This window comes from Trichomycterus rosablanca, chromosome 15 (genome assembly GCF_030014385.1).
Source record: "Trichomycterus rosablanca isolate fTriRos1 chromosome 15, fTriRos1.hap1, whole genome shotgun sequence".
In the NCBI taxonomy this organism is placed as follows: Eukaryota; Metazoa; Chordata; class Actinopteri; order Siluriformes; family Trichomycteridae; genus Trichomycterus; species Trichomycterus rosablanca.
In genome coordinates this window covers 5943541-5969012 of record NC_086002.1, presented here as the reverse complement: position 1 = coordinate 5969012, position 25472 = coordinate 5943541, and the positions used below count along the sequence as shown (strand labels likewise).

The 25472-nt window shown below is 40.3% G+C and overlaps 1 protein-coding gene across 1 annotated transcript in view; it reads left to right on the top strand.

Moving 5' to 3' along the window:
- nalf1a (NALCN channel auxiliary factor 1a) overlaps positions 1–24788 on the top strand; it is a 65375-nt gene extending 40587 nt beyond the window's left edge. The window contains exons 2-3 of the mRNA XM_063010415.1: positions 19196–19367; positions 24499–24788. Of these exons, the coding sequence (XP_062866485.1) occupies positions 19196–19367; positions 24499–24788 (462 nt within the window). The remainder of the gene's footprint in view (positions 1–19195; positions 19368–24498) is intronic.
- The last annotated feature ends 684 nt before the right edge of the window (positions 24789–25472 follow it).

The window sequence follows — 25472 nt, the reverse complement described above, 5'->3', positions numbered from 1 at the left end:
ACTTTGTGAATAATTAGCTTCCTGTAATTATTCGCTTGGTGCTGCAGTCAAAGCACATCTTAGCTGGAGGACTGAATCAACATCTCTTGAGAAAATATGTAAACATTTGACATTCAACCTTCACAACCACATTTTTTTTATTAGAGAATGATAACAGGTTTTAGAATTTATCATATATAATGGGAGTCAAATGTCTGAGACCAGTAGAAAAATAAGTATTGCATCTTCTTCAAATCTCAAACCTTAAAGCTTTATAACAACTTGATAACCAAAGATGATCCAGTTGTGCTGCCTGTAATGGATGTTCCACCACTGTCATCTTATCTAAATCCCATTAAACATTTCTGGTGCACTTGATGGCAGTGAAAGCCAAACATTCAGTAATCAATCGACATATTGGGTAATCATGCTGGGATAACCTGGATTATCAGATTTGGCACAAACTGGTGCCCATGCCAGCTCGGGTAAATGCTGCTATTATAGCAAAAGGGGGGAACATACAAAACACTAAGAAATTCTAAACTTCATTTACATTTTTGGCATTTAACAGACGCTTTTGTCCAAAGCGACTTACATTATGCAGTCTAAGCAATTCAATGTTGAGAGCTTTGCTCAAGCGCCCAACAGTGGCAACCTGGCAGTGGTGGGGTTTGAACCAGCAACCTTCTGCTAACTAGTCCAGCACCTTAACCACTACGCTACAACTGCCACAGAGTTGAAGTTTACATTTGGTGCATTTAGCAGACACTGTTATCCAAAGCAATTATGACAGAATCCAATTTCAATGGTGGCAACTTGGCAGTGATGGGGCTTAAACCGGCAACCTCATGATTACTAGTCTAATGCCCTAATAGCTAAGCTACCACTGTCCCTTCCATTCATCTAACTTTGTCACGAGGCGCTCACCATTTCATGACAAAGGCACCAGGTGTAACTCAGCATCTGCCATATTGGAGAATGAACCCAATTGCTGGAGACTTAAATCGTTGGAGACTTAACCACAGCAAAACAGCTAAAAACCAAAATGCTGCCAACAAAGCTACTCATCTAGCTCTCCAACTTGCCAGCTACTCAGTCTACTAGCATGTACAACCCAAACGCTCGCTACAAGAACCAAGATGCAAAATAAAAGAAATGTAAATATATAAAGAGATTGTTATTGCTTAAAAGAACTTTCTAGTCTCACAAAAGCCTCTTTTAGTTGTGACAAACAGCAAATGCTAGAAATCAACGGTGGCTTTTCCACTCTGTGTTACTATATTAACCTGAATTTGGTTGTACCTTGATGTTATTTAAGCCATGTTGTGGTAGGATGCTGTTTGCAGTTCTGTTTAATGTGAATATTAAGTGTGGGTAAGGAGAGTGATCTAATCCAACATGACCAGCTTCCTGCCACCACGGGCTGGAACTCAGTCCAGCTCCAGCATGTCATCTGCCTCTGTCTGTAACACACACTGACACTTCCTTAATTAATATTCTTCATTTCACAGTCATATGTGTTGAAGCGTGGTTCTGCTAAACCCACCAAAACAGAAAGCATCTAAATGAGCTTTCGGTAACCATGGTAATCCGACACGGGCTTGATAGCTCTGGCCACACGCCTGTTGCTTGCTTGCGTCAGGGTGTTTGTGTGTGTGTATGTGTGTGTGTGGTGTAAAAAGAGACCGGAGATCCCCTGTCAAATCTAATAGAGTCAATACAGTGCTGGTTATCACATCCAGACGATTCTGCAGCGCTCACTGATACAGGGTTTAACATTATAGAAAAACGTTATTATGACGATCTTTCCAGTAGTATGCCATTTTAATTATACAATAAAACCAGAAGATAGAGGGTGAAAGACTACAATTATGAACATTAAAACCACTTCCTTGTTTCTACACACACTGTCCATTTTATCAGCTCCACTTACCATATAGGAGCACTTTGAAGTTCTACAATTACTGACTGTAGTTCATAGTTTCTCTACATACGTTTTAGTCTGCTTTCACCCTGTTCTTCAATGGTCAGGAGCCCCACAGAGTAGGTATTATTTAGGTGGTGGATCATTCTCAGCACTGCAGTGACACTGACATGGTGGTGCTGTGTTAGTGTGTGTTGTGATGGTAAGAGTAGTTTTTAAATACCGTGTCCACTCACTGTCCACTCTATTAGACACTCCTACCTAGTTGGTCCACCTGGTACTAAGTGCTAGTACACAGTCATGGACAATTTAGTGTCTCCAATTCACCTCACTTGAGTTGAGGAAACCCACACAGACACGGGGAGAACATGCAAACTCCACACAGAAAGGACCCGGACCGCCCCACCTGGGAATCGAAACCAGGACCTTCTTCTTGCTGTGAGGCAAGTGAGACAGTGCTATCCACCAAGCCACCGTACCGCTCACAACTTCATTTATTTTGATTTTGTAGGCTCAGTATTTGCAATTTAACACCCCAAAATTAACCTGAGGGACAAAATCAGATTTTACATGCACACAGCTTCATACAGCAAGAGTTTGTTGGGAATCTGAATGCTTATTAGCTAGCTAAGCTGTGGGTAGTGTTAGCTTTCCAGTTAAGGTAGAGGACTAGTAAACATTTGCTTGGTCAAGCCCCAGTCCTGTCAAATTGCCAGTGTTAAGCCTCTGAAAGCTGAGGTTGTTTTCAATCACAATTGTAAACTAGATGCTTTAAATGTAAATTTAAATTTAGCTGCCTGACTCAAACCATGTGAACACATTTTTATTAAATAGCTTGTAGTCTGGTTGGGTGATACTCTACTGTGTTGTTTTAGTCGGCATACTACAATAATAAGCACTAACAGCAATTTGGATATGTTGGATCAGCATCAAGCACTGCCCTTTGAGAGACAAATTTGACCTTTATGGCAAACATTTGTTCGACTTTTCTGGCAAACTGTATTTCCACTGAAAGCTAATGTTGAAACATTGCTTTGAATCCCATTGAAATGAATGGAATTTTGCATTAAGCATTTCTTATACCAAAACCTGGTGTTACTGAGGTGTAACTAGACTTTGGACCCACTGTGACCCTGAACAGGATAAAGCAGATTCTGAAAAAATATAATGCCAGCATTACTTGTATGCCAGCAATATTCGGACAGTGGTAGGCCAGTGGGTGGAACTGTGGGTTACCAACTGGAAGTTTGTGGGTTTGAATTGTGGCTTTGCCATGCAGCCACTTTTGGGCTCTTGAGCAAAACCTTCTTGACTCCAGGGATGCCGTATAATAGCTGCCCCTGCACTCTGACCCCAGCTTCCAAAGAAGCCAGGATGTGCAGAAAAGCATTTCATTGTCCTGTACATGTGTAGATGTATTTACAGCAAATAAACATGTTCCATCTGCCCTCGATTATTATTATTTATAAATAATGGCAGCTGTTCAGCGCCTCTTGACATGTTGCATTCACAGTTCCGGTTCCTCTAGTTTTACAGAGAAAGTGAGGAGGGAGGAGGTTTAGTGATGCCCACATGAGCTCATTCCTGGAAGAGGCTCTCAAGGGAAAGGGGAGCTCTGAGCGTGCCCGGGGTTGATGGACTGAAGCTTTCACTTCAACACACAGTCACATACAAACCCACAAAAAACACACATACACACACAAAAACACACATGCATGGAAGAGGAGGGAAGCATGGCTCTGTTTTTTAATCTAAATGCAAATGCATCAAACAGGAGCTCATGAACAAAAGACGAGACAAAGGGAGGGGAAACAAAGAGCGAGATTGGAGAACACTTGTATCATGTATGTTCAAGTGCTTGCGTGTGATTGTACAGCCTGTAGTAAGCTATGTCTGTTTAAATAATTTAAACATGAGGTCAGAATTTGTCATCAATATATGGTCAGGCTCCGCTGCCGGGCATGTGTATGTTCAGAGAATTTGACCACGTTGTTGATAATGAAGTTGTTGGTGTGATGTGTGGGCTGATCTGTGTGTATTATTTGCCTAAACCATGATCATCAGGATGGTAAAATATACACTTTTAAATCTCTTACTAAAAACATTATAACCCCAAAGTTCACTATATGGCCAAAAGTATGTGGACATCCCTCATTATTGAGATCAGGTGTTTTACACACACTCATTGCTAAAAAGTGTATACAATTATTAATTCAATATCTGTTTTACCACCTCTTTATCCTATTCAGGGTTACAGTGGGTACAGTGCACAAGGCACACACACAGGACAATTTAAGCCGCTACACTTAACCTGACTGTAAGAGGAAGTCAGAGCTCCTGGAGGAAACCCAAGCGAACACGGGGAGAACATGCAAACTCCACACAGAAAGGGCCCAGACCACTGCAACTAGGACTCAAACCCAGGAACTTCTTTCTGTAAGGTGGCAGTGGTACCCACCGAGCCACCACACGTTGCTCTGTGTATAGAAATTATTCATTAATTCTCTTATCCACTTATCCAATTAGGGTCCTTTGGGCGGGTGCTGGAGCCTATTACAGCTTTTCAATGGGTGCAAGGCACACAGTAACACCCTGAACAAGACGCCAGTCCATAGCAGGGCACGCACACACACGCACGCACGCACGCACGACAATTCAGTGTCTCCAATTAACCTGACTGCATGTTTTTGGACTGTAAGAAGAAATCTATAGTTTCCATTTCTCTCTTTTTTTTTTTTTTTTTTGCCTAGTATCAAGTTTGGAAAAAGCTAAATAAGTGTGGAGCTGTGCTTTATAGGTCTCGTAAGAATGAATTTTTGAGAATGAGAAATCTTCATTGCTGTTTAGAATGCAGTAAACAGAAAAGCTGATAAAATTGTTGCTTTACTCTGAGCTTTAATGTTTGTGCCTGAATATTTGTTTTATTACATGACTTACAGCATGCATTCAGTCTGCAGTGGAAATCCCCTGATGAGAAAAGCCATTTAGGTCATTGTGATTTCATGTTTTCGGATGCCAATTAGCATTAGGAAGGATGTAATTTATCTGACTAATGGAAGCTCTAGTTGGATAGAACATTATTACCCATGTACTCTGTTTACCAAATGTGATCATGTTGAAATAATGTTATCTGGCATTATAGATTTTTAAAACTTAGTCACATTTTTGGACCTGATAGACTATTTTTCCAAGCAAACAAATCAATTATTATTTTTTCTTTTTTAGGAAAGTGTGCTTCACATGCAACATGCTTTATGCTAAACCTTTTCTCATGGATACATCAATATGGTTGCTAATTTTGAACACACCTCTCTCACCTGAGTGCATTTGTGGTTTACTGAGCCTTTTTGTTGCTCAATAGAGTATCGACAGGAATCCCCAAGAGCTCAAATATTACTACAAATATCAATTATTTTAGCTATGAGTATACATCGACCATTGTGTAAAAAGCCAGAAAAAAGAGCATCAAATCTTTAACTTATTATCTTTTCCCACAGACCCAGGTTCTGAAAAGCAACAGCCAGCACTGAGCTGTGGCCTTTCTGTGTTATTTTTCTGTACTAATAGGCCACCCATGAGTGCTTTTGTAAGTCAAAGAGTGGATGTAAGAAGCCACAAGTGCTCGGGATCCACTTGATTCCAATTAATGAGTGCAGCTGGTTGAGTGACGAAGTAATAATGTTACCATAAAATGTTAATGTTACTAAAATGAATAAAGGCCTGGGAAACTCTTAGCTGAGGTTTATGTTAATGTGTAAAAAGGTTAGCTGCATTAGCATTTTGAGATAAAATGGATGCGCCCACCAGAAGGACTTCAGCTGAGCCTGCAGAGTTCTGGGACACATTTTTATGAAGTGACAAATAAAAACTGGACTTGTTTTTTTGGATCAGTGGTTGGTTTGCTGTTAAAAAGAGGAGGCTTATGACTAGAAGACTACAATCCCCATGGTCCAGCATGGAGGATTCAAGTCAGTAATGAGGAACTGGCAATCTTGACGGTATAACTGGCATTATAGAGTTACAAATTACCAAGATTTAAGGAGGTTTGTTTTACCTTCTGTGCTAAAAGTGAAACTGGTGATAATTGGACTTTCCAGCAAGACTGTGATTCCAAGCACACTTCCAAGTAAACCCAAGCTTGGTACAGGAATCAGTCCTGGAATATCCTGGAGTGGTTTTCTTAGAATCCAATTTAAAGAAAGCAGTTGCAACATGAAAGCCATCCATCATTCAGCTACAATCATGCTAATTTTAAGAGCTCTTTCACAGCTGTTAACTGTTAAAATACACCAGACAGAACTGACCGATGCAGCTGTTTGTAATTGTGATTTAGGGTCTGTCCGAAAACCTAGTGATCTCTCTACATAGACGCATTTTACACCATCTTACGCTCTTGAGAAGAAGGCTGTCCCAATTCTTAGATGCCTTAAAATGCTGCCTACTAAGGTGCCTTATTTTAAAGTGATAAACTGATTGAATATCAAGGGAGCATCCGATGCTTTCTCAGCGGTGAAGGCAATCCCAGCATTCAGTTCAGCACAACTTTAATCACCAAAGATTTTAAATATGGCAGAGCGAACGAACGGAGTCTTTTCAAATGTAAATAAGTTCTCAATGATTTTTTAATTTGTATAAAGGTGCAAAAGTGTCAATTATTTGCAAATTCGAGTTCGTCAGGGACAGTTTAACCATTTTCGGTACATGGAGGGAGATGTTAGCTGGCTTGGTTTGAATGGCCTGAGGCTAACTGTGTTAGCTTAGTAAGCAAAAACTGAGGTGACGTAATCGCTGTCTAAGTAGTGTGTGTCTGAATAACCTGCCTTATACACCGATCAGTCATAACATTAAACCACCTCCTTGTTTCTACACTTACTGTCCATTTTATCAGCTCCACTTACCATATAGAAGCACTTTGTAGTTCTACAGGACTGTAGTCCATCTGTTTCTCTGCATGCTTTGTTAGCCCCCTTTCACCCTGTTCTTCAATGGTCAGGACCCCCACAGGACCACCACAGAGCAGGTATTATTTAGGTGGTGGATCATTCTCAGCACTGCAGTGACACTGACATGGTGGTGGTGTGTTAGTGTGTGTTGTGCTGGTATGAGTGGATCAGACACAGCAGCGCTGCTGGAGTTTTTAAATACCTTGTCCACTCACTGTCCACTCTATTAGACACTCCTACCTGGTTGCTCCACCTTGTAGACGTAAAGTCAGAGACGATCGCTCATCTATTGCTGCTGTTTGAGTTGGTCATCTTCTAGACCTTCATCAGTGGTCACAGGAAGCTGCCGACGGGGCACTGTTGGCTGGATATTTTTGGTTGGTGGACTATTCTCAGTCTTGCAGCGACAGTGAGGTGTTTAAAAACTCCATCTGTGCTGCTGTGTCTTATCCACTCATACCAGCACAACACACACTAACACACCACCACCATGACAGTGTCACTGCAGTGCTGAGAATGATCCACCACCCAAGTAATAGCTACTCTGTAGTGGTCCTGTGGGGGTCCTGACCATTGAAGAACAGCATGTGGTCATAATGTTATGCCTGATCGGTGTAAGTTTGACGTCTTATTAGAATCCTTTCTACTTAGGCAACTGCCCAGGTAGGCAGTAGGCAGCTCAATGTTTTCAGACAGACCCATAGTCTCCTGTGTGGTTCTAACATAGCCCAGGTGAATCAAACTTCACACCTGGAGGTTCACAGTACTGCAGAGTTTAGTACTTAGCACAGCACCTCATGTTTTATTTGACTTGCTAGAGGAGGAAAACCACAGATCTTTGTTGAAAGATCCATGCAGGGGTTTTGGCAACCCAGTCATAACCTGTATACTAAAGCTGAGAAATAGCTCAGCCTGTAATAACATACAAAATCACTGGAATATCTCCTGGCTGTTTGTCTTTGAGGTCCGGTTACCAGACAGTTGATCCCCCGCGCTCTGGTCTGCGGCAATGAAAGTTCATGATCAAAGCGCAGAGCAGCAGTTGTTCCCTCATGAAAGCTGCACTTTTTCATGTTGTTTTGTTTGATCACCAAGCCGCTTAACCGAACCACCGATGGTGTGCCTGTCACAGATCTTTTACCACTGACCAAAATGTGACAGGCTTATGCGAGTCCAGAAATGCAATCAGAATCAAAATGAAGACAGAATTATTCAAACTTGAATAGTCTGCAGAGAGGGAATCACGACCTTCTTAATTTACGCAACATCGTTAAAACAAGGGAGGAAAAAGAGCTTTGATCTTCTGTATTAATTATGCCCTAATTTACGGAATTCTCTTTTGCACACTTCTAGCTCTTTGAAGCCGCCATTCGGTTCTTTGAATTTCCGCCAGCCTTTTCTCTCGCCTCCCTAAAATTGCAGGAGCACTATACACCGAGAGCATCAGCAAAGATTTCCACATCATTTCTATCTATATTTTATCCTGTAAACCTTTGGCTTTTTAGAAAGAGATATTGGATGTGACATTTTGCAGACCTCTGTGATCCTCTGACATGTAGATGCTCATATAGAGATTGCAAAAATGCCTGCACGAAAAGGAGTTTTTATTAAAAGCTCACGGCTCTGAATAGGCAAAAGAAAGAGAGCAACACTGATTTAAGCAGGCAATTCTGGGCCGCATCCAGAACTGACAAGTGAGTCTGCAGTGCAGATGCCTGCTGCTCGCTCGGCTCCCATCTGGACTGGCGAGGACACGGAGCAAGTGTGATCAACATGTGGCTGAGGAAGCAAAGGAAGGAGGAAAAAAAATGTCTTACAGCGAGGATGTTTATTGAACATGGAGCAGATATTAAAATCATTTAGATTTGTAGATGTGTGATGTATACAGCAAGGATCAAACGTTTACATACACCACTAAGAGACATTATGACATGCAGTCTTAGAATTTTTATGTACAGTGGTACCTTGTAACTCAACCTCCCATAAACTCAAATCTTTGAAACTCAACACCCTTCTGCAAGAAATTTGTACCCTTAAACTCAACGTGTGCGACTGCTGCTTCATTCAGCACTCGGCTTGAGTGGTGCGGTAAAACGTCATCAGTGTGAATATGAGACGTGCATTTGTGTGGAATAACCGTCAAATCCACTCCGAAAGCTCCACATGTATCTGTGTTTATCTGGACTTTCCTCACTGTTTCACTTTTAAACTTGTTTTACAACTCGAGGTGCTGAGAAATTGTGAGAATCAGCTTTTCCGTGAGCCTAAAACATTTATCGTTAAAAAAAAGCTTAGTGTGACTTCATGTATTACAAGAACGACATGAACATTAAACTTCTCTTAATTATTACTGCTCATAAGTTCTCTTCACCAATTAAGAAGCGTAATATAAAGAAGTAAAGGTAAAGTGCAGGTTTTATTTTATTTTTATACTGACTTTTAACTGCTTTTCAACTGTATTTCAGTGTTTTTCATATTATACTGGTATTATTTTCAGTGTTTAAGTGTCAAAAACAACCCCATTATTTTACATTAGATTAAAATATATGCAGTTCCACGAGACCATGAAACACATTAACAGGTTTTTAATACATCCTTATTGGAAAAAATACCTTAAAACTCAACACCTTTTAAACTCTTTTAAATATTTTACCTATTGGAGAAGAAGAAGAATGCCTTTATTTGTCATTTGCTCAAGGGCCCAACAGTGGCTACATAGCAAAGCTGGGATTTGAACCAACAATTTTCAGATTGACAGCCCAAAGCTCTAGGACAGCCCACTGTCCCTAGTATGCACTCGGACGGCACAGTGATCTATTATGCTAGCCCACCACCACCGAGATCCGGGCAGTACATCAAATCTCAGTGATGCAGCTGGCCGCCAGCTATCTACACAAACAAGATTGTCTATGTATAGGGGAGCAGACCTGCCATGACCCTGACCTTAAAGCAAAGCTTATACAGAAAGCATTTGCTGAGTTTGGTATGAAAGGTCTTGACTGGCTTTAACAAAGCCGTAACTTTATCTCCATCTAACACCTCTGTGATGAAATAAAACACCTACTGCGAGCCCAGACTTTTCATCAAGCATCAGTGGTCAAACTGACAGATGCTCTTGTGGTAGAATTCTAAGACTGCCTATTAGTTATGTGACATCTAGTAGAAAGCTAAAGCAAGATCGGGGGCCGGGGGGCTTTATATTTTATATTATCAGCTCCACTTACCATATAGAAGCACTTCGTAGTTCTACAATTACTGACTGTAGTCCATCTGTTTCTCTACATACTGTTTTAGCCTGCATTCACCCTGTTCTTCAATGGTCAGGACCCCCACAGCACCCCCACAGAGCAGGTATTATTTGGGTGGTGGATCATTCTCAGCACTGCAGTGACGCTGACATGGTGGTGGTGTGTTAGTGTGTGTTGTGCTGGTGTGAGTGGATAAGACACAGCAATGCTGATGAAGTTTTTAAACACCTCACTGTCACTGTTGGACTGAGAATAGTCCACCAACCAAAAACATCCAGACAACAGCGCCCCATGGGCAGCGTCCTGTGACGCAGCAATAGATGAGCGATCATCTCTGACTTTACATCTGCAAGGTGGACCAACTAGGTAGGAGTGTCTAATAGAGTGGACAGTGACTGGACATTGCATTAAAAAACTCCAGCAGCGCTGCTGTGTCTGATCCACTCATACCAGCACAACACACACTAACACACCACCACCATGTCATCGTCACTGCAGTGCTGAGAATGATCCACCACCTAAATTATACCTGCTCTGTGGTGGTCCTGACCATTAAGGAACAGGGTGAAAGCAGTAAGTGTAGAACTACAAAGTGCTTCTATATGGTAAGTGGAGCTGATAAAATGGACAGTGAGTGTAGAAACAAGGAGGGGGTTTTAATGTTATGGCTGATCGGTATATATTTTGTCTATAACTCAAACTAGCACAAACTATATTATGTACTCACGGATCATGTATTTAATAGTCGTGTTAATTCCAATTGATGCCAGCGTAGCATTCGTACCCAGCACATGCACTCCCAATTACAGTCAGCGTTACACAAACTCCATGTTTCTCAATCGAATCCTGCTTCATAATAACACGGCCAGTCTTTTTTTTTTCCATGAAATTACCTCTCATTGATGCATTGTAATGATCCTCGGAAGCAGTCTAATTAGATTTAAATCATTAATGAGAAACCTGCGGCTAATGAAGTTTCATTACGCATGTGAGATGTGTTCACATGTACACACACAGATACTCAAAATAAATGACCAAATTTGGCTAATCTTATGGAGGAGTGTTTAGATAAAAAAACCTACGCAGTCATGGATGATGCTGCTTTACTGGGGTATAAATATTAGCTGATACAAGGGTGATAAATATTAGCTGATACCTAATCCTTTTAGCTCTTCATCAGGATAGGAAATAACAACAAGAAAACAAGAAATATACACGTGAGGCACTAGTAGGCTGACCTTTACAATCAAACAACTGCAACATGACTGGAAATTAACACATCCAGTAATGATTAGGAAGCTTAAAATCACCACAGCATAAAAGAACTGGGTTCTGTGGTCAATTAAGACAAACATTGAGCTTTGCAGAGCTTTGTGGCAACACAATAAGAGTTTGGTGATAAAACTTGGATGGTTAAACTAAAAAAAATGACCAACTGGGTCACAGTTGGATATTTGGATATTGGACAGCACAATAATCCTAAAATCAAAGCTAAATCCGTGCAAAAATGCTTGGCTGTGGCAGTCGGACACGCCAGTAGCCTGATGTGAACCTCTATAAATCTGCATAGTGAGGTGTATTGTTTAATCGTGAAGCATTAAAGGTGAAGACTGTAAAAGGAGGCATTTTATTGTGTTTATACCTGAAATGAATCGCACTAGAATTCATTTAGAAACGGACCAAGACCCACCCTGCTCAAGCGGTCTTGATTCATTTCTAAACAAATTCTAGTGCGATTCGTTTCAGGTATAAACACAACACGAACCAAATGCATCCAAACACAGGTTGTGACATCACAAAATGTGACACTAAACCCACCGACAGAGTAGAATGGATTCTTTGGTACATGCATTGGATAAATGAATGGCAAGGAATCTAAGAGAAAATGGATAAAGGAGCCAAAACAGTGCCAATGTCACCCTAGGCTTGCTCAATTGGGATATTTGGTCTGTCGGTCCTGGATTCTGTAAAGTAGCCTTAAGCAACGTCTATTATAAAAAGCAGTATACAAAACAATTAGGCTCTTGCTGTGTGTTCAGTTGGTACAAATACCAGCAGGTATACACAACCCTGATAAGTGCATTAAGCCCAACGTGCATGGTGAGCTGTATTGTTTACTGCTGTACTGTAAAATGTAACAAGCTATCATTGTCTTGTTTTTTTTTTTTTTTGACCAAGAAAACCAAACGAAGTCCAATGACCTAAAAAACCCCCATTATTTTTGGAACATTATTGATGAGATGCGATGGGCTTCTTCCCCCCATCGTCGAATGTCCCAGTAATTCCCGATCTGGCTGCATATACGTGCGATAGCCTGCATGCAATTCACGAGCGATAAGAACATTAGCGGTGTTGGCGGAAATCCAGAAAGTCTTCCTTTGCACATAATCTCCTACAATCCATCCGTCTGTCACCGCCTCACTGTCTGGCTCCTACTGTAGCCACCGAGCTCGCTCCTCCAAAAATTATTGGACGTTAAGATGAGCACATTATTTATTATTTATTTATTAATAGAGGATGGATTAAGTGCATGAGGTCACAAATCTTAAGTGCTTTTAAAAGGTTGAAGTTCAGATTTTACATGTACTAGCTCTGGAAAGTTCTGCAACATGCAAGATATTTCTAGAAAACCTGGGACAGTAGGGCCAGTGCAAATAAAAATAGAAAGTAGTGATTGAACTTTTAGAGGTATTTAGTTAAAAACTAGACAAAGAAGATGAGAGATATCAGTTTATATATATTTATATGTGTGTCATGATTGGATATAAAGCATTAATGAAAGGCTTTAATTAATTAAAGGGGCGGCACGGAGGCTAAGTGGGAGCACTGTCGCCTCACAGCAAGAAGGTCCTGGGTTCCTTTCTGTGTGGAGTTTGCATGTTCTCCCCGTGTCCGTGTGGGTTTCCTCCGGGTGCTCCGGTTTCCTCCCACAGTCCAAAGACGTGCAAGTGAGGTCAATTGGAGATACGAAATTGTCCAAGACTGTGTTCGACATAACCTGGTGAACTGATGAATCTTGTGTAATGAGTAACTACCGTTTCTGTCATGAATGTAACCAAAGTGTAAAAAAATTACATTAAAATCCTAATAAATAAACAAACAATTAATTAAAGATGTTTAAGAGGGAGGATGAGTCTAGCTTTACTACTTTACTGTTGTGTTTTCTACACTTAACACAAAACAAATAAACAACTATGCCAGACGGTAAGTTCACGAACCTTCGCGAATACGTTCTTTTATTATTTTCCGTTAACAGACTCACTCAACGCATTTTCATAAAACTGTAACAATCCACGATCTCAAAAAGGAAAACAGTGCCGCATTACCGCACATAAAATAGTTCCTTGGAACATAACATTTACAAAACGTATTTAAGAAACAGCTGTTTAGGGAATTAACCATCTACAGTTCATAATATTATCAAAAGATTTAGTTATTTATGTATTTATTAGGATTTTAACATGTTTTGGTTACATTCATAACAGAAACGGTAGTTACTGTTGAGACAAGATTCATCAGTTCAAGTTTAATATCAAACACAAACACAGTTCTGGACAATTTTGTATCTCCAATTCACTCCACTTGCATGTCTTTGGACTGTGGGAGGAAACCGGAGCTCCCGGAGGAAACCCACACGGACATGGGGAGAACATGCAAACTCCACACAGAAAGGACCTGGACCACCCCACCTGAGGATCGCAACCCAGGACCTTCTTGCTGTGAGGTAACAGTGCTACCCACTGAGCCACAGTGCCACCTATGGACTATGGTTTTACAATATGTGGACCAAAGTATTGTGGCACCCCTTATTTACTGAATTTGTGTTTCAGCCACCAACTGGTTTAAAAAAATGAAATTCTATGCTTCCAACTTTGTAGAAACAGTTTAGGAATTCTGTTTCATGTTCCAGCATGACTGTGCACAAAGCAAGGTTTATAAAGACATGAAGAAAATTAGTTGAGGCTTTTCTGAATACACATTTTCTCTTTTGACTGCATGGGCACAAATTCTCACAGACATGCTCCAAATTCTTGTGAGAATTCTACTCAGAATAGCTGAAAAATCATATAAAAGTCTTTTCATTGTTATATCATATGTTTAATAAATAGGATGTCGAACAAGCTCATGGTCAGATGTCCAAATACCAGATAGTTTATCCAAGATAGACTTAAAATGGAAATGTGCACCCTGGTCTGACAAATCTACCTTTGAAATTGTGTTTAGAAATAATGGACGTCATGTTCTCTGAGCTAAAGTGAAAAAGATCCATCCCGGTTATATCTGTCACAAAGTTCAAAATCCTGCGTCCACCGCAGCCATGCTTGTTAAGCTTTGCTGAACCCTGCATGTCTCTGTATTCATGAATAACTCATGTAGGGATGTATTTTTCCCTCTCTTTATCCATATCTGATTAATGCCATGGACATAATGCATGACCATGCTCTGAGTCAAAAACAACTCTGTAACTTCTGACCCTGGCCGGGGGGCTGTGCGATCATGAGCAATCCTGACAGTCAATAAACACAGAGCTCTGTGGCATCTAGATACCTCATTTACACTCAGATTCCCCAAAGCCTTCTGACCTGTGTATAGCCTGTGTATAAGAATCTGATTTATTCAAAGCTTCTGGAACATGTAGATCTTATAGGACTCTGTTAGGAAACAGTACATGCATTTAACACGTAAAAGATAAACCGCCTTTAAACCTTCATTATTATTTATTTATGCTTTTTGCTTTTTGCATTGTCACATGTTGGATATACAGTCACCCTCATCAGTATGGGATATATTTCAAGACCTCATGCAGATATGCCTGAAACCACAGATTATACCAAACCATATACAGTGTATCACAAAAGTGAGTACACCCCTCACATTTCTGCAGATATTTAAGTATATCTTTTCATGGGACAACACTGACAAAATGACACTTTGACACAATGAAAAGTAGTCTGTGTGCAGCTTATATAACAGTGTAAATTTATTCTTCCCTCAAAATAACTCAATATACAGCCATTAATGTCTAAACCACCGGCAACAAAAGTGAGTACACCCCTTAGTGAAAGTTCCTGAAGTGTCAATATTTTGTGTGGCCACCATTATTTCCCAGAACTGCCTTAACTCTCCTGGGCATGGAGTTTACCAGAGCTTCACAGGTTGCCACTGGAATGCTTTTCCACTCCTCCATGACGACATCACGGAGCTGGCGGATATTCGAGACTTTGCGCTCCTCCACCTTCCGCTTGAGGATGCCCCAAAGATGTTCTATTGGGTTTAGGTCTGGAGACATGCTTGGCCAGTCCATCACCTTTACCCTCAGCCTCTTCAGTAAAGCAGTGGTCGTCTTAGAGGTGTGTTTGGGGTCATTATCATGCTGGAACACTGCCCTGCGACCCAGTTTCCGGAGGGAGGGGATCATGCTCTGCTTCAGTATTTCACAGTACATATTGGAGTTCATGTGTCCCTCAATGAAATGTAACTCCCCAACACCTGCTGCACTCATGCAGCCCCAGACCATGGCATTCCCACCACCATGCTTGACTGTAGGCATGACGCACTTATCTTTGTACTCCTCACCTGATTGCCGCCACACATGCTTGAGACCATCTGAACCAAACAAATTAATCTTGGTCTCATCAGACCATAGGACATGGTTCCAGTAATCCATGTCCTTTGTTGACATGTCTTCAGCAAACTGTTTGCAGGCTTTCTTGTGTAGAGACTTCAGAAGAGGCTTCCTTCTGGGGTGACAGCCATGCAGACCAATTTGATGTAGTGTGCGGCGTATGGTCTGAGCACTGACAGGCTGACCCCCCACCTTTTCAATCTCTGCAGCAATGCTGACAGCACTCCTGCGCCTATCTTTCAAAGACAGCAGTTGGATGTGACGCTGAGCACGTGCACTCAACTTCTTTGGACGACCAACGCGAGGTCTGTTCTGAGTGGACCCTGCTCTTTTAAAACGCTGGATGATCTTGGCCACTGTGCTGCAGCTCAGTTTCAGGGTGTTGGCAATCTTCTTGTAGCCTTGGCCATCTTCATGTAGCGCAACAATTCGTCTTTTAAGATCCTCAGAGAGTTCTTTGCCATGAGGTGCCATGTTGGAACTTTCAGTGACCAGTATGAGAGAGTGTGAGAGCTGTACTACTAAATTGAACACACCTGCTCCCTATGCACACCTGAGACCTAGTAACACTAACAAATCACATGACATTTTGGAGGGAAAATGACAAGCAGTGCTCAATTTGGACATTTAGGGGTGTAGTCTCTTAGGGGTGTACTCACTTTTGTTGCCGGTGGTTTAGACATTAATGGCTGTATATTGAGTTATTTTGAGGGAAGAGTAAATTTACACTTTTATATAAGCTGCACACAGACTACTTTTCATTGTGTCAAAGTGTCATTTTGTCAGTGTTGTCCCATGAAAAGATATACTTAAATATCTGCAGAAATGTGAGGGGTGTACTCACTTTTGTGATACACTGTATATATATATATATATATATATATATATATATATATATATATATATATATAATTTTTATACATAAATACATATCCATGATGAAGCAAAATGTATACATTAGCCAGAATAAATAACTAATAATACAATAGAACAATAATACTTCTTTTGTTACAATATTTTAGCAACTAGAGCATACAGCTTTTTTCTTTCTGTATCAAGTCAAGTATTTTTACTTTTTCACTTAATAGAAGCAATTCAAGTACTTCATCATCGTCATCATCCACCCCAAATTATAGATGTCCTCAACTAATAAGATATGATATAAATGTTGGCAGTTAATAACAACGCTATCGGGCGGCACGGTGGCTAAATGGGTAGCATTGTTGCCTCACAGCAAAAAGGTCCTTTCTGTGTTGAGTTTGCATGTTCTCCCCGTGTCCACATGGGTTTCCTCCCGGTGCTCCGGTTTCCTCCCACAGTCCAAAGACATGCGAGTGAGGTGAATTCGAGACGCTAAATTGTCCATGACTGTGTTCTGGTAACTTAAGTTCTTTTCACAATCTGTTCTCATTCTGATCTGCTGGTCAGCGGCTTTGTAACTGTATCTGAAGATTTTAGGAACATGACTGATGCACGGTCTACAGTAACCAGGTTAAGTGATTGTAAATATTATTATTAATATTTTTTTATAACCATGTCCTGTACCTCTGAGCATTGACGCATTTAACTTTGTTCTCCAACCTGATTCAGTTACTATCATTGTTACTTCTATTTACACAGCAAGAGGGTTTAAAATGTTTATTTTGTTATTTAAGTGGGCTGTAATTTCAAATGCATGGTGTACATTTTAGAAATCTTGCCGACCTTTCAAGCCTTTTTAAGAAAATAAAATAATTAATCCCATCAAAAAAGACTGGATTCTCCCAGTTCTGATAAATACTATACTGACCATTAAGGTACATATGCATATATTAATTGCATTTGGGGCACTGCAATCAGGTCATTTAGAGCTTCTAAGAATTGCTAGGTGTGAGTTCACGTCTGCCCTGTGATGGTCAGGGTTGTGGTGGGTCTGATTCATTGGGTAAAAGGCAGGAAATATTACCAGTCCAAGATAAAGGAAAGGTAAAACAGTCAATAGAAGAATTAATAATTTCATTAGACAGTAACGGTTAGCTACTAAGATCAAATAATGAATGAGATGTGATCTGTAGGGTGGTTCTGGAGCGTCATTCCTCATTTAAAGCACGTGCCACCGTGATTTCCGTGATGTTCAAAGGAAAACGTGAGAGATAGAAAGAAAGAGAAACTAAGCCCTGAAAATCAGACTGAATCTCAGATTTCTCAGACAGCCAGACAGCGCTAACGTCGACCTGCTTTTCTGCGTCTGCTGTTCTGTTTTTCCACTCACACTTACTCACACTTCAGTTTGTGCATGCGATACCTTTCCTCACTTTCCTCAGCAGTGGCCTGCACAGGCTGCTCTATGTAGGGCAGAATAAATGAACTGGAGCTATTCTTACAGTACTGCCCCCCACTAACACTGCCCACTTGGTTTTCATTCCCTCTGATTTCATTTTGCATGCAGACCTGATGCACAGATGGACTGTGGAGGTTATGCGTACTAATCTAATCCAATGCAACATGTGAATGTATAATGGGCCTTCTTAATACATTTTATGTTGTAATAATGCACCAATAGGTTATCAATGTTTAGTGCCATAAAAACCTTAATAGCCTTGTGCTAAAATCTACTGTTCTACTGTAAGAAAAAAAAAAACTGTACAAAAGTATAATTCATACAAGTGCGCCACCTTCTGTTCATTTTGACTGTTGCATGTAGGCTGTATTGTGAATCTATTACGATAAGACAATGAATTTACTCACCGAGCATTTTATTAGGAACACCTATCTGAGACGTACTTTCATTGGTTATTTATAAGCTACACTCACTATACAGATCAACTTTGTGGGTATACACATACTGACTGAAGCCCATCAGTTGCTCTGTCACCCCTCTTTACCCCAAAAGGACCCACACTGATCAGAATAGGTTTGGGTGGTAGATCATTCACAGCACTAGTGTTGCTGGGACTTGTTAAGACCTTACGGTCAATGCTGGGAGGAGATTAGTGCTCCAACCAAAAAAATATAAGGTCAGCAGTCTCATATTATTAAAAAGTGCCCACTGATAAATGAGTAAAGGGAGATTAAAAAACATTGTGCAGCTCTAGTATCTAGCTGTACACTGCAATCAGTGCTAACAGGGTATGTGTTCCTCATAAAGAGGCCTGGAAGTTTGAACAGCATTTATAACCCCCACAACACTGCTGCACATGGTATATATTCACACCAAAACAACACACACTATCATTATTACCATGTTAGTAGATTAATCAATAAGGTACAGGGGAGTAATTAAGTGTACAGAGCAACATATGGGCTACAGTCAGTAACTGCAAAAACAAAGTTCATCTATAAGGTACAGTAGGTGTAGCCTATAAAATAATAAACATACATACCGGGTAGGGGGGGGGACTATAGAGAACATTTTTGTGAACCGTTTTGGCAGCGATCTAGACAACTCTGACAAATAGTGTGTAGTTGTTATAATGGTGTTTATGTCTGTTTGCAGATGGTGTACAAGCCCTGGCTGTGTGCTCAGTACTTTCAGAGCAATCAATCCAGCTGCAGCCGCAAGATCCCTTGCGAGCATTACTGTCTCAAGGTCCAGCAGAGGTGTCCCTTCATATTGCCTGACAATGACGACCTTATACACGGTGGCACACCAAGTTTTATATGTACAGGTACGTACTCATTCTGCTGGATGTACTTAGAGTTGTTAAGGGGTTTGAGTCTCACTACTGCAAACTAATGTTGGAACCTTGAGCAATGTGATCAACTCTGAGGTGCTTGAATGGTCATGTCCCAAATGTGAGTTGCTTTAAATGTCTGCAATGTTTGTTTGTTTATTAAGATTTTAACGTCATGTTTTACACTTTGATTACATTCATGACAGGAACGTTAGTTACTCTTACACAGGGTTCATCAGTTCACAAGGTTATATCGAACACAGTCATGGACTGGTCTCCAAATCACCTCACTTGCACGTCCTTGGACTGTGGGAGGAAACCGGAGCTCCCGGAGGAAACCCACACGGACACGGGGAGAACATGCAAACTCCACACAGAAAGGACCGGAGGTATTTATGGAATTCATTTTATGTAATTAACTTTATACACCTTTTAGCAATGAGTGAAACACATGAACTCAAATGCGTCCACATGGTGCAAATCCATTGCAGGGTTACATACACTCTGTCCAGGGTGTGCACCTCTCACTTTACAGCAATATACAAGGGATCTACAAAAAGTTTCTGCACTTTTATATTTTGGTTGGAAACGGTGAGGGAGGGAGTAGTAGTAATCGGTCGTGTCTGAGAGACTGAGAGCTTATAGTCCGGATTTAGCGGCATCTGATTTTAACCTTTTTGGATTCTCAAAGAAGCTTTAAGGGGAAGAAGATTTTCGTGTGATGATGATGTGAAAGCAGCCGTGCATCAGTGGCTACACGCTCAACCAAAAAATTTTTTTGCATATGGCATTAACATTGTACGACCCTGGGAAAATTGCATTGCAAAGTAAGGCAACTGTGTAGAGATATATATATATAACCTACTGCACGTTAAGAGGGTCAAGGAAACCAAGAGCAAAGCACCCAGAGAAAAACATGCAAAACCTCTCAGAGACAGACATAAAGGGACAGAATCAAACTCGGGACTTCACGGCTCATGAAGCTGTGTGGCAGTGACTTTGCCAGCTGTGCCACTGTGCTGCCCTCTAAGAAACATACTAGCTGGTTTCTCTTTATGACAGGAATTGATGCAGAGGTACAGGATGACACCGATGAAGCGAGCACTGCTATTTTTCCCCAGGTGCCCACTGTCCGAGGCAGTCATACTCAGTGTGGTTACTATCTTGCTTGGCTAGAAAAGTGCTCATAAAATTGCTGGCACCACCAGAGAGTGGCGGGCAGTGCTGGCAGACGACACTGCAAATTCTCATAGGGATGGTAATAATAATAATATAAAAAGCCCCAGATTTCTAAAACAAGGTGCTTTTACACTACAGGATATTGCAGATCTGAAGAGAGTAGATGCAACCGTTTGCTTTTCTAAGAAAGACAAAGCTCCATATAGCTTTTACAGTAACGTGTTGATTTGTGACATTAAAAATGCAGTGAATTCTATAGGCCAGGGTAAACAAACATTTTAAAAAAGTCTGTTGTCCTGGTCTGTATCAGTCACAGGCTCTACCAAGCACTAGCTGATTTTGCTGGCCTCAGAAAGGCCGTGTTAGAAATGACTGATTAATAATGGTGAGTTCCATCGCTTTTATAGGAGGTTAGGAAGGAAATCACATAGTTGTCAGAACTAAGCCTGTACAGACAATGATTGAGTTGTTTAGCTGCTTAGGAAGCACAGTAGGGCTGGGCGGTATATCGCGAATATCGATATATTCGATATTACTTTTTACACGATGTTAAAAATGGCCACACAGGTTACCATCTGAGAACATTTAAAATAGAGCACAAGTGCTGCGCATAACGCTTTCTCTAGCGCATGAGCGGGTGGCCGCGTGCACGCACACACACATGCAAACTGAATCACTGAGTAAAGAGTCACAAACGACTCTTTTCAAACTAATTATTCATTGGAATCTAATCAGGGAACTGTGCTCTTATCTATGGTAAAGATTCATTCGTTTTGCTCACACAAATGAATCAGTTCATTTGTGAAAGATATTCATTCGTGGTTCAAGTCTTGAAAAATAGCTGTATAAACCAATCAGAGCTTCCGAATTCAGATTTTGGGTGGAATTTCACTCTCTCTCGATTGGTTTCAGCTTTTTACCTTATAGGAGGATAAACACACAGTTGAAAACAAATATTAATTATAAATATAATATAATATATATTAATATATATAATATATATTATAAATATGTTAAATATATATAAATATAAATATATATAAATATATTAATATATTCTGGAAATATTCTGGAAACATAGAAGATGGCCTTCAAGAAGAAAAACAAGGTGATTTAATCCCTAATGGAACAACACATGGAAATAAATTTGATTGGCAATTTGAGGAACAGAAGCTCAGGTAAGCAGCGGTTATGATTTTATGTTGCTGTGTGGTTGATCGGGTCGCGGAGCTGTTGTTTAACGTGTGCTTTCATTTTGCAATGATAGCAAAGCACTATCAAGTACTGAACTTTTTCGGGATTTTTTTTATGCTCATTTATTTGAAGTAAAACGGATTGCCATTGTACTTTAAGTTTACATTATATCGTATCGTATCTCACCTTTTATCAAAAGCATATCGAGATATTCGTTTTTTAGTCATATCGCACAGCACTAGAGCACAGATTAAAAAAATTTCTTGTCAAACTATTGATCTGAATTTGGTTTGTAAATAACTGGTGACTCTAATATGACCCCTTAAAGTGGTGGCCTATTTGACAGTACTCTGGGTTGCTCAGTGAGGAAGATTATTATCTGAAGTTGCAGTGTAAGGAAGCGGTCACGTATTTGGAAAGTCGGAGGCATGATTTAGTCTTAGCTGTGAGGAGAGGTTGGAGTACCTAGATGAGTTGGGATTGATTATTTTGTGGTGTGATTTGCCGGTGTGGTTTCTTATCGGCTCTTGCAGCAGAAAGGAAACTAATCTTGATAGGCAGCAAATAGTGATTCTGAAACTCAAAGCTCAAGCTCTAAAAAACCTAAAAGAAACTGCTTTTACTCAGCAGGGTACTGCAGATATTAACATAGAAAAGCAACTACTAAAAGACAAGGCTTCATATCTCTTTCACAGTAACATTTGGGTCGATGTGCGACATTAAAATGATTATTTTTAGGGAAGTCTGTTGTCCTGGTCAGTTTCAGTCACAAGCTCTGCCAGGCACTAACTGATTTTGAGCAGAACTCAGACTGAGAAAGACGAACCTCTAAATGACAAAAAAAAAAAAAAAAAAAAAAAAAAAAGTTGTATTTAATGTGTCCAATTTTTACCAAAATTGCGTTATGCTTCCTCAAGCTGACCCCCACCACGATTTGAGGAGAGCAAGACGGTCACACGCCAACAACGTTGTTGTTGCTGTCATTTTTTAAATTGCCAAAAAAAAGCTAATGAAACTAAACACCATCAGCCCTCTTTAAAGACTACAAAAAATTTATTGAGTCTTGATTTAAAGAAAGGCAGAGATGACATATCTAAATGCTCGTCATCTCTCCTCTCACTAGATTTGGGCTCTAAAAAAAGTAGCTTGGAAAGATCTCTGATCTCTAATACGCCTGTACAGTTATCTTTGATGTGTAAATGGGTACCAGCCTTTTAAGTGCCTTAAAACCAACATACGTAAGCTCTGGACCCCTTTCCCCCCAATAAAGGTGAGATGAAACATGTTAAACAAGATATAGTCAGGATAAAATAGACTGACTGATGACTAGATCGCTGCCTCTAGAGTAAAATATTAAACGTAAGCGGATATCTATGACAGCAGGGGTTTATTATTTATGTTCTAGGCATTTGACCACGAGAAGATCAGTTTATTAGAAACAGTTAAGCCTTCCAGCATGGATAATACACAAACAGATAAAGATCTGGACACTAGTAAACCCTGCACTTTAAAGAGGTGATTACATTCAATTCACATTCATATATTTCTTTTAAACAAAGGACTTTAAAAAAAGATATAAAAACCAATTGAAATCACTATGGACTAATAATTACAAAATTAAGTCAAAAATTTTCAATTACTTTAATCACTAGGTGACCATTTAGTGGATTTTTCTAATCTTACAAGTGAATCATTTATGCCAGTTCATCCTAGGGCATTTTGTGTGTAAAAGCTTGTCAAGCATAAATTTACATAAGTGTGTGTGTGTGTGTGTGTGTTCTACAGAGCTACTTCAGGAAATAATGGCACATTTCTGAGTATAAATACCCTTTTTACATTTTATGTAGAAAGAAAAATGTGTAAAATGGATTTTATGGTTTGATGTATATGCATGAGAAATCTCAGTTATGTTTAAATATGTTTTTTGGCTCGGATAGAAAACAGTGCTTTAAAATCTGCTTGTGGTATCCATGTGTGTATAACATCCTGAGAGCTGTGTATTAATTAAATGCAACAAGTCAGTGCTAAGACAGATTTATTATTTGGTTAAATAACAATTCTGTATTAATATGCTTGATGGAACATAATCTGTTGACAAGTGGCCATGGTGACATTAAGATAACCAATAACATTTTCTGTGTTTAGGGAAATGATAGAGGCAAAGAAAAGCATGGAGGAGGGGAAAAAAAAAAAAAAAAAAAAAAAAAAAAAAAAAAAAAAAAAGTCTATCTCGTTACTTCATTTCTTATAACAGGACACTTTTTGGTTATTTATTTATGCCCTCTGTATATGTGCTTTCACTTTTTGCCATTGTGAAAGACGTACTGGACTCTCTCAGAAAGACTGCTCCATTACTTGGGGAAGGACTTACTTCAAAATGAGTACCCATGACCATGACACCAAAGCCCTACAAGTGATAAGAAATTGCCTGTGTCCAGCACAACAGTTTTAAACAGCATGGTACAGTAGTTATAATTCCTGTTCTTTTTCTGTGACTGACTAAAAAAAAATCTGTTGTTTAGCCAAAAGTAGTTGGACACATGACCATGAGGTTGTTGAACATCCCTTTAAAAAACAAGTGGTATTAAAGTGGAGTGACCTCTGATTATTTTAGCTATAACAGCCACTCTTCTGAAAAGGCTTCTTACAAAACGTGTGTGAATTTGTGCCTATTTAGACTAAGGTTTTTGTCTAAGGTATTCATATATATGTATTAATATGCTTGTTTGTTTCTTGTCTCTCTCAATATCAGGGCTTTCAGAAAGCATGCAGAACACCAACCAGGAGCCACAGTGCTGTGATGTTCGGTGGGAGCTGAAATTTAATGAACGTTCACATGACGCTTACAAAAGGACTCATCCCTCCTGCCAGCACATGTCTGCCACCACCTCGGGAGCACCGAGGCTGAGTCAGGGCAGACTGAAGCTCTGCCTGCTGGTCCTCGTCCTCCTGCAAACGATGGCAACCATGACGGCCGTCCAAAACTCCACCTGTCTGGCCGCCATCTTTACGCTGGAGGACAACGCCCCCAGGGAGGAGTGACTGAACGTGATGGATCTCTATCCAATCAGCATGCTCCCAGTAAGCGAAGGATGGCAAGGTCAGCAAGAGACTGGGTTAAACCAGCTTAAACCATGCAGTTCTGGAGCGACGGCGGGTCCCTAGCTGCGCTTTATATGTTCAGTGCTCTTTAGGCCCCAGGTAAAAGGAACAGCATTGGAGAGACAGGCGAGAAGAGTTGGAGGAAAAGGAAGACCAAAGCGTTTCCTACAGAGACGTCGATTCTCACACCATTTTAAACCATACATGTACGTTTTGGGTTTTTTTTTTTTATCGTACCTGGTGACTGTTAGAGGTTTTTGTTTCCAGGTTCAGCTGTTCAGGAAGGGTTTCTCTGCATGTCAGTCAAGCCAGATCAGAATAGAAAGAAGAAAAAAAGCAGACTCGTATGCGTCCATGTCTCTGTCAAACGCGCTCATTTTTTTCTATATTTTGACAGCTAGCATGAGTAGACGTCTACACGCTGCCGCTGTAGCTAGAAAAGTATCAGGTTGGCTGGTTGTAAATTCAATTATTCTGACTGCTAGCTAGTAGCCTCTATTCATACTTTCTCCGATTAAGACCCCCTTTGTTCTTGCTGTTGGTTTACAAAGGGTCTTGTCGTGAGAACTGCAAAAGTAAAGTATGATACCAATTAAATGGTCTCTGATCTGCTGTGCTAACTAG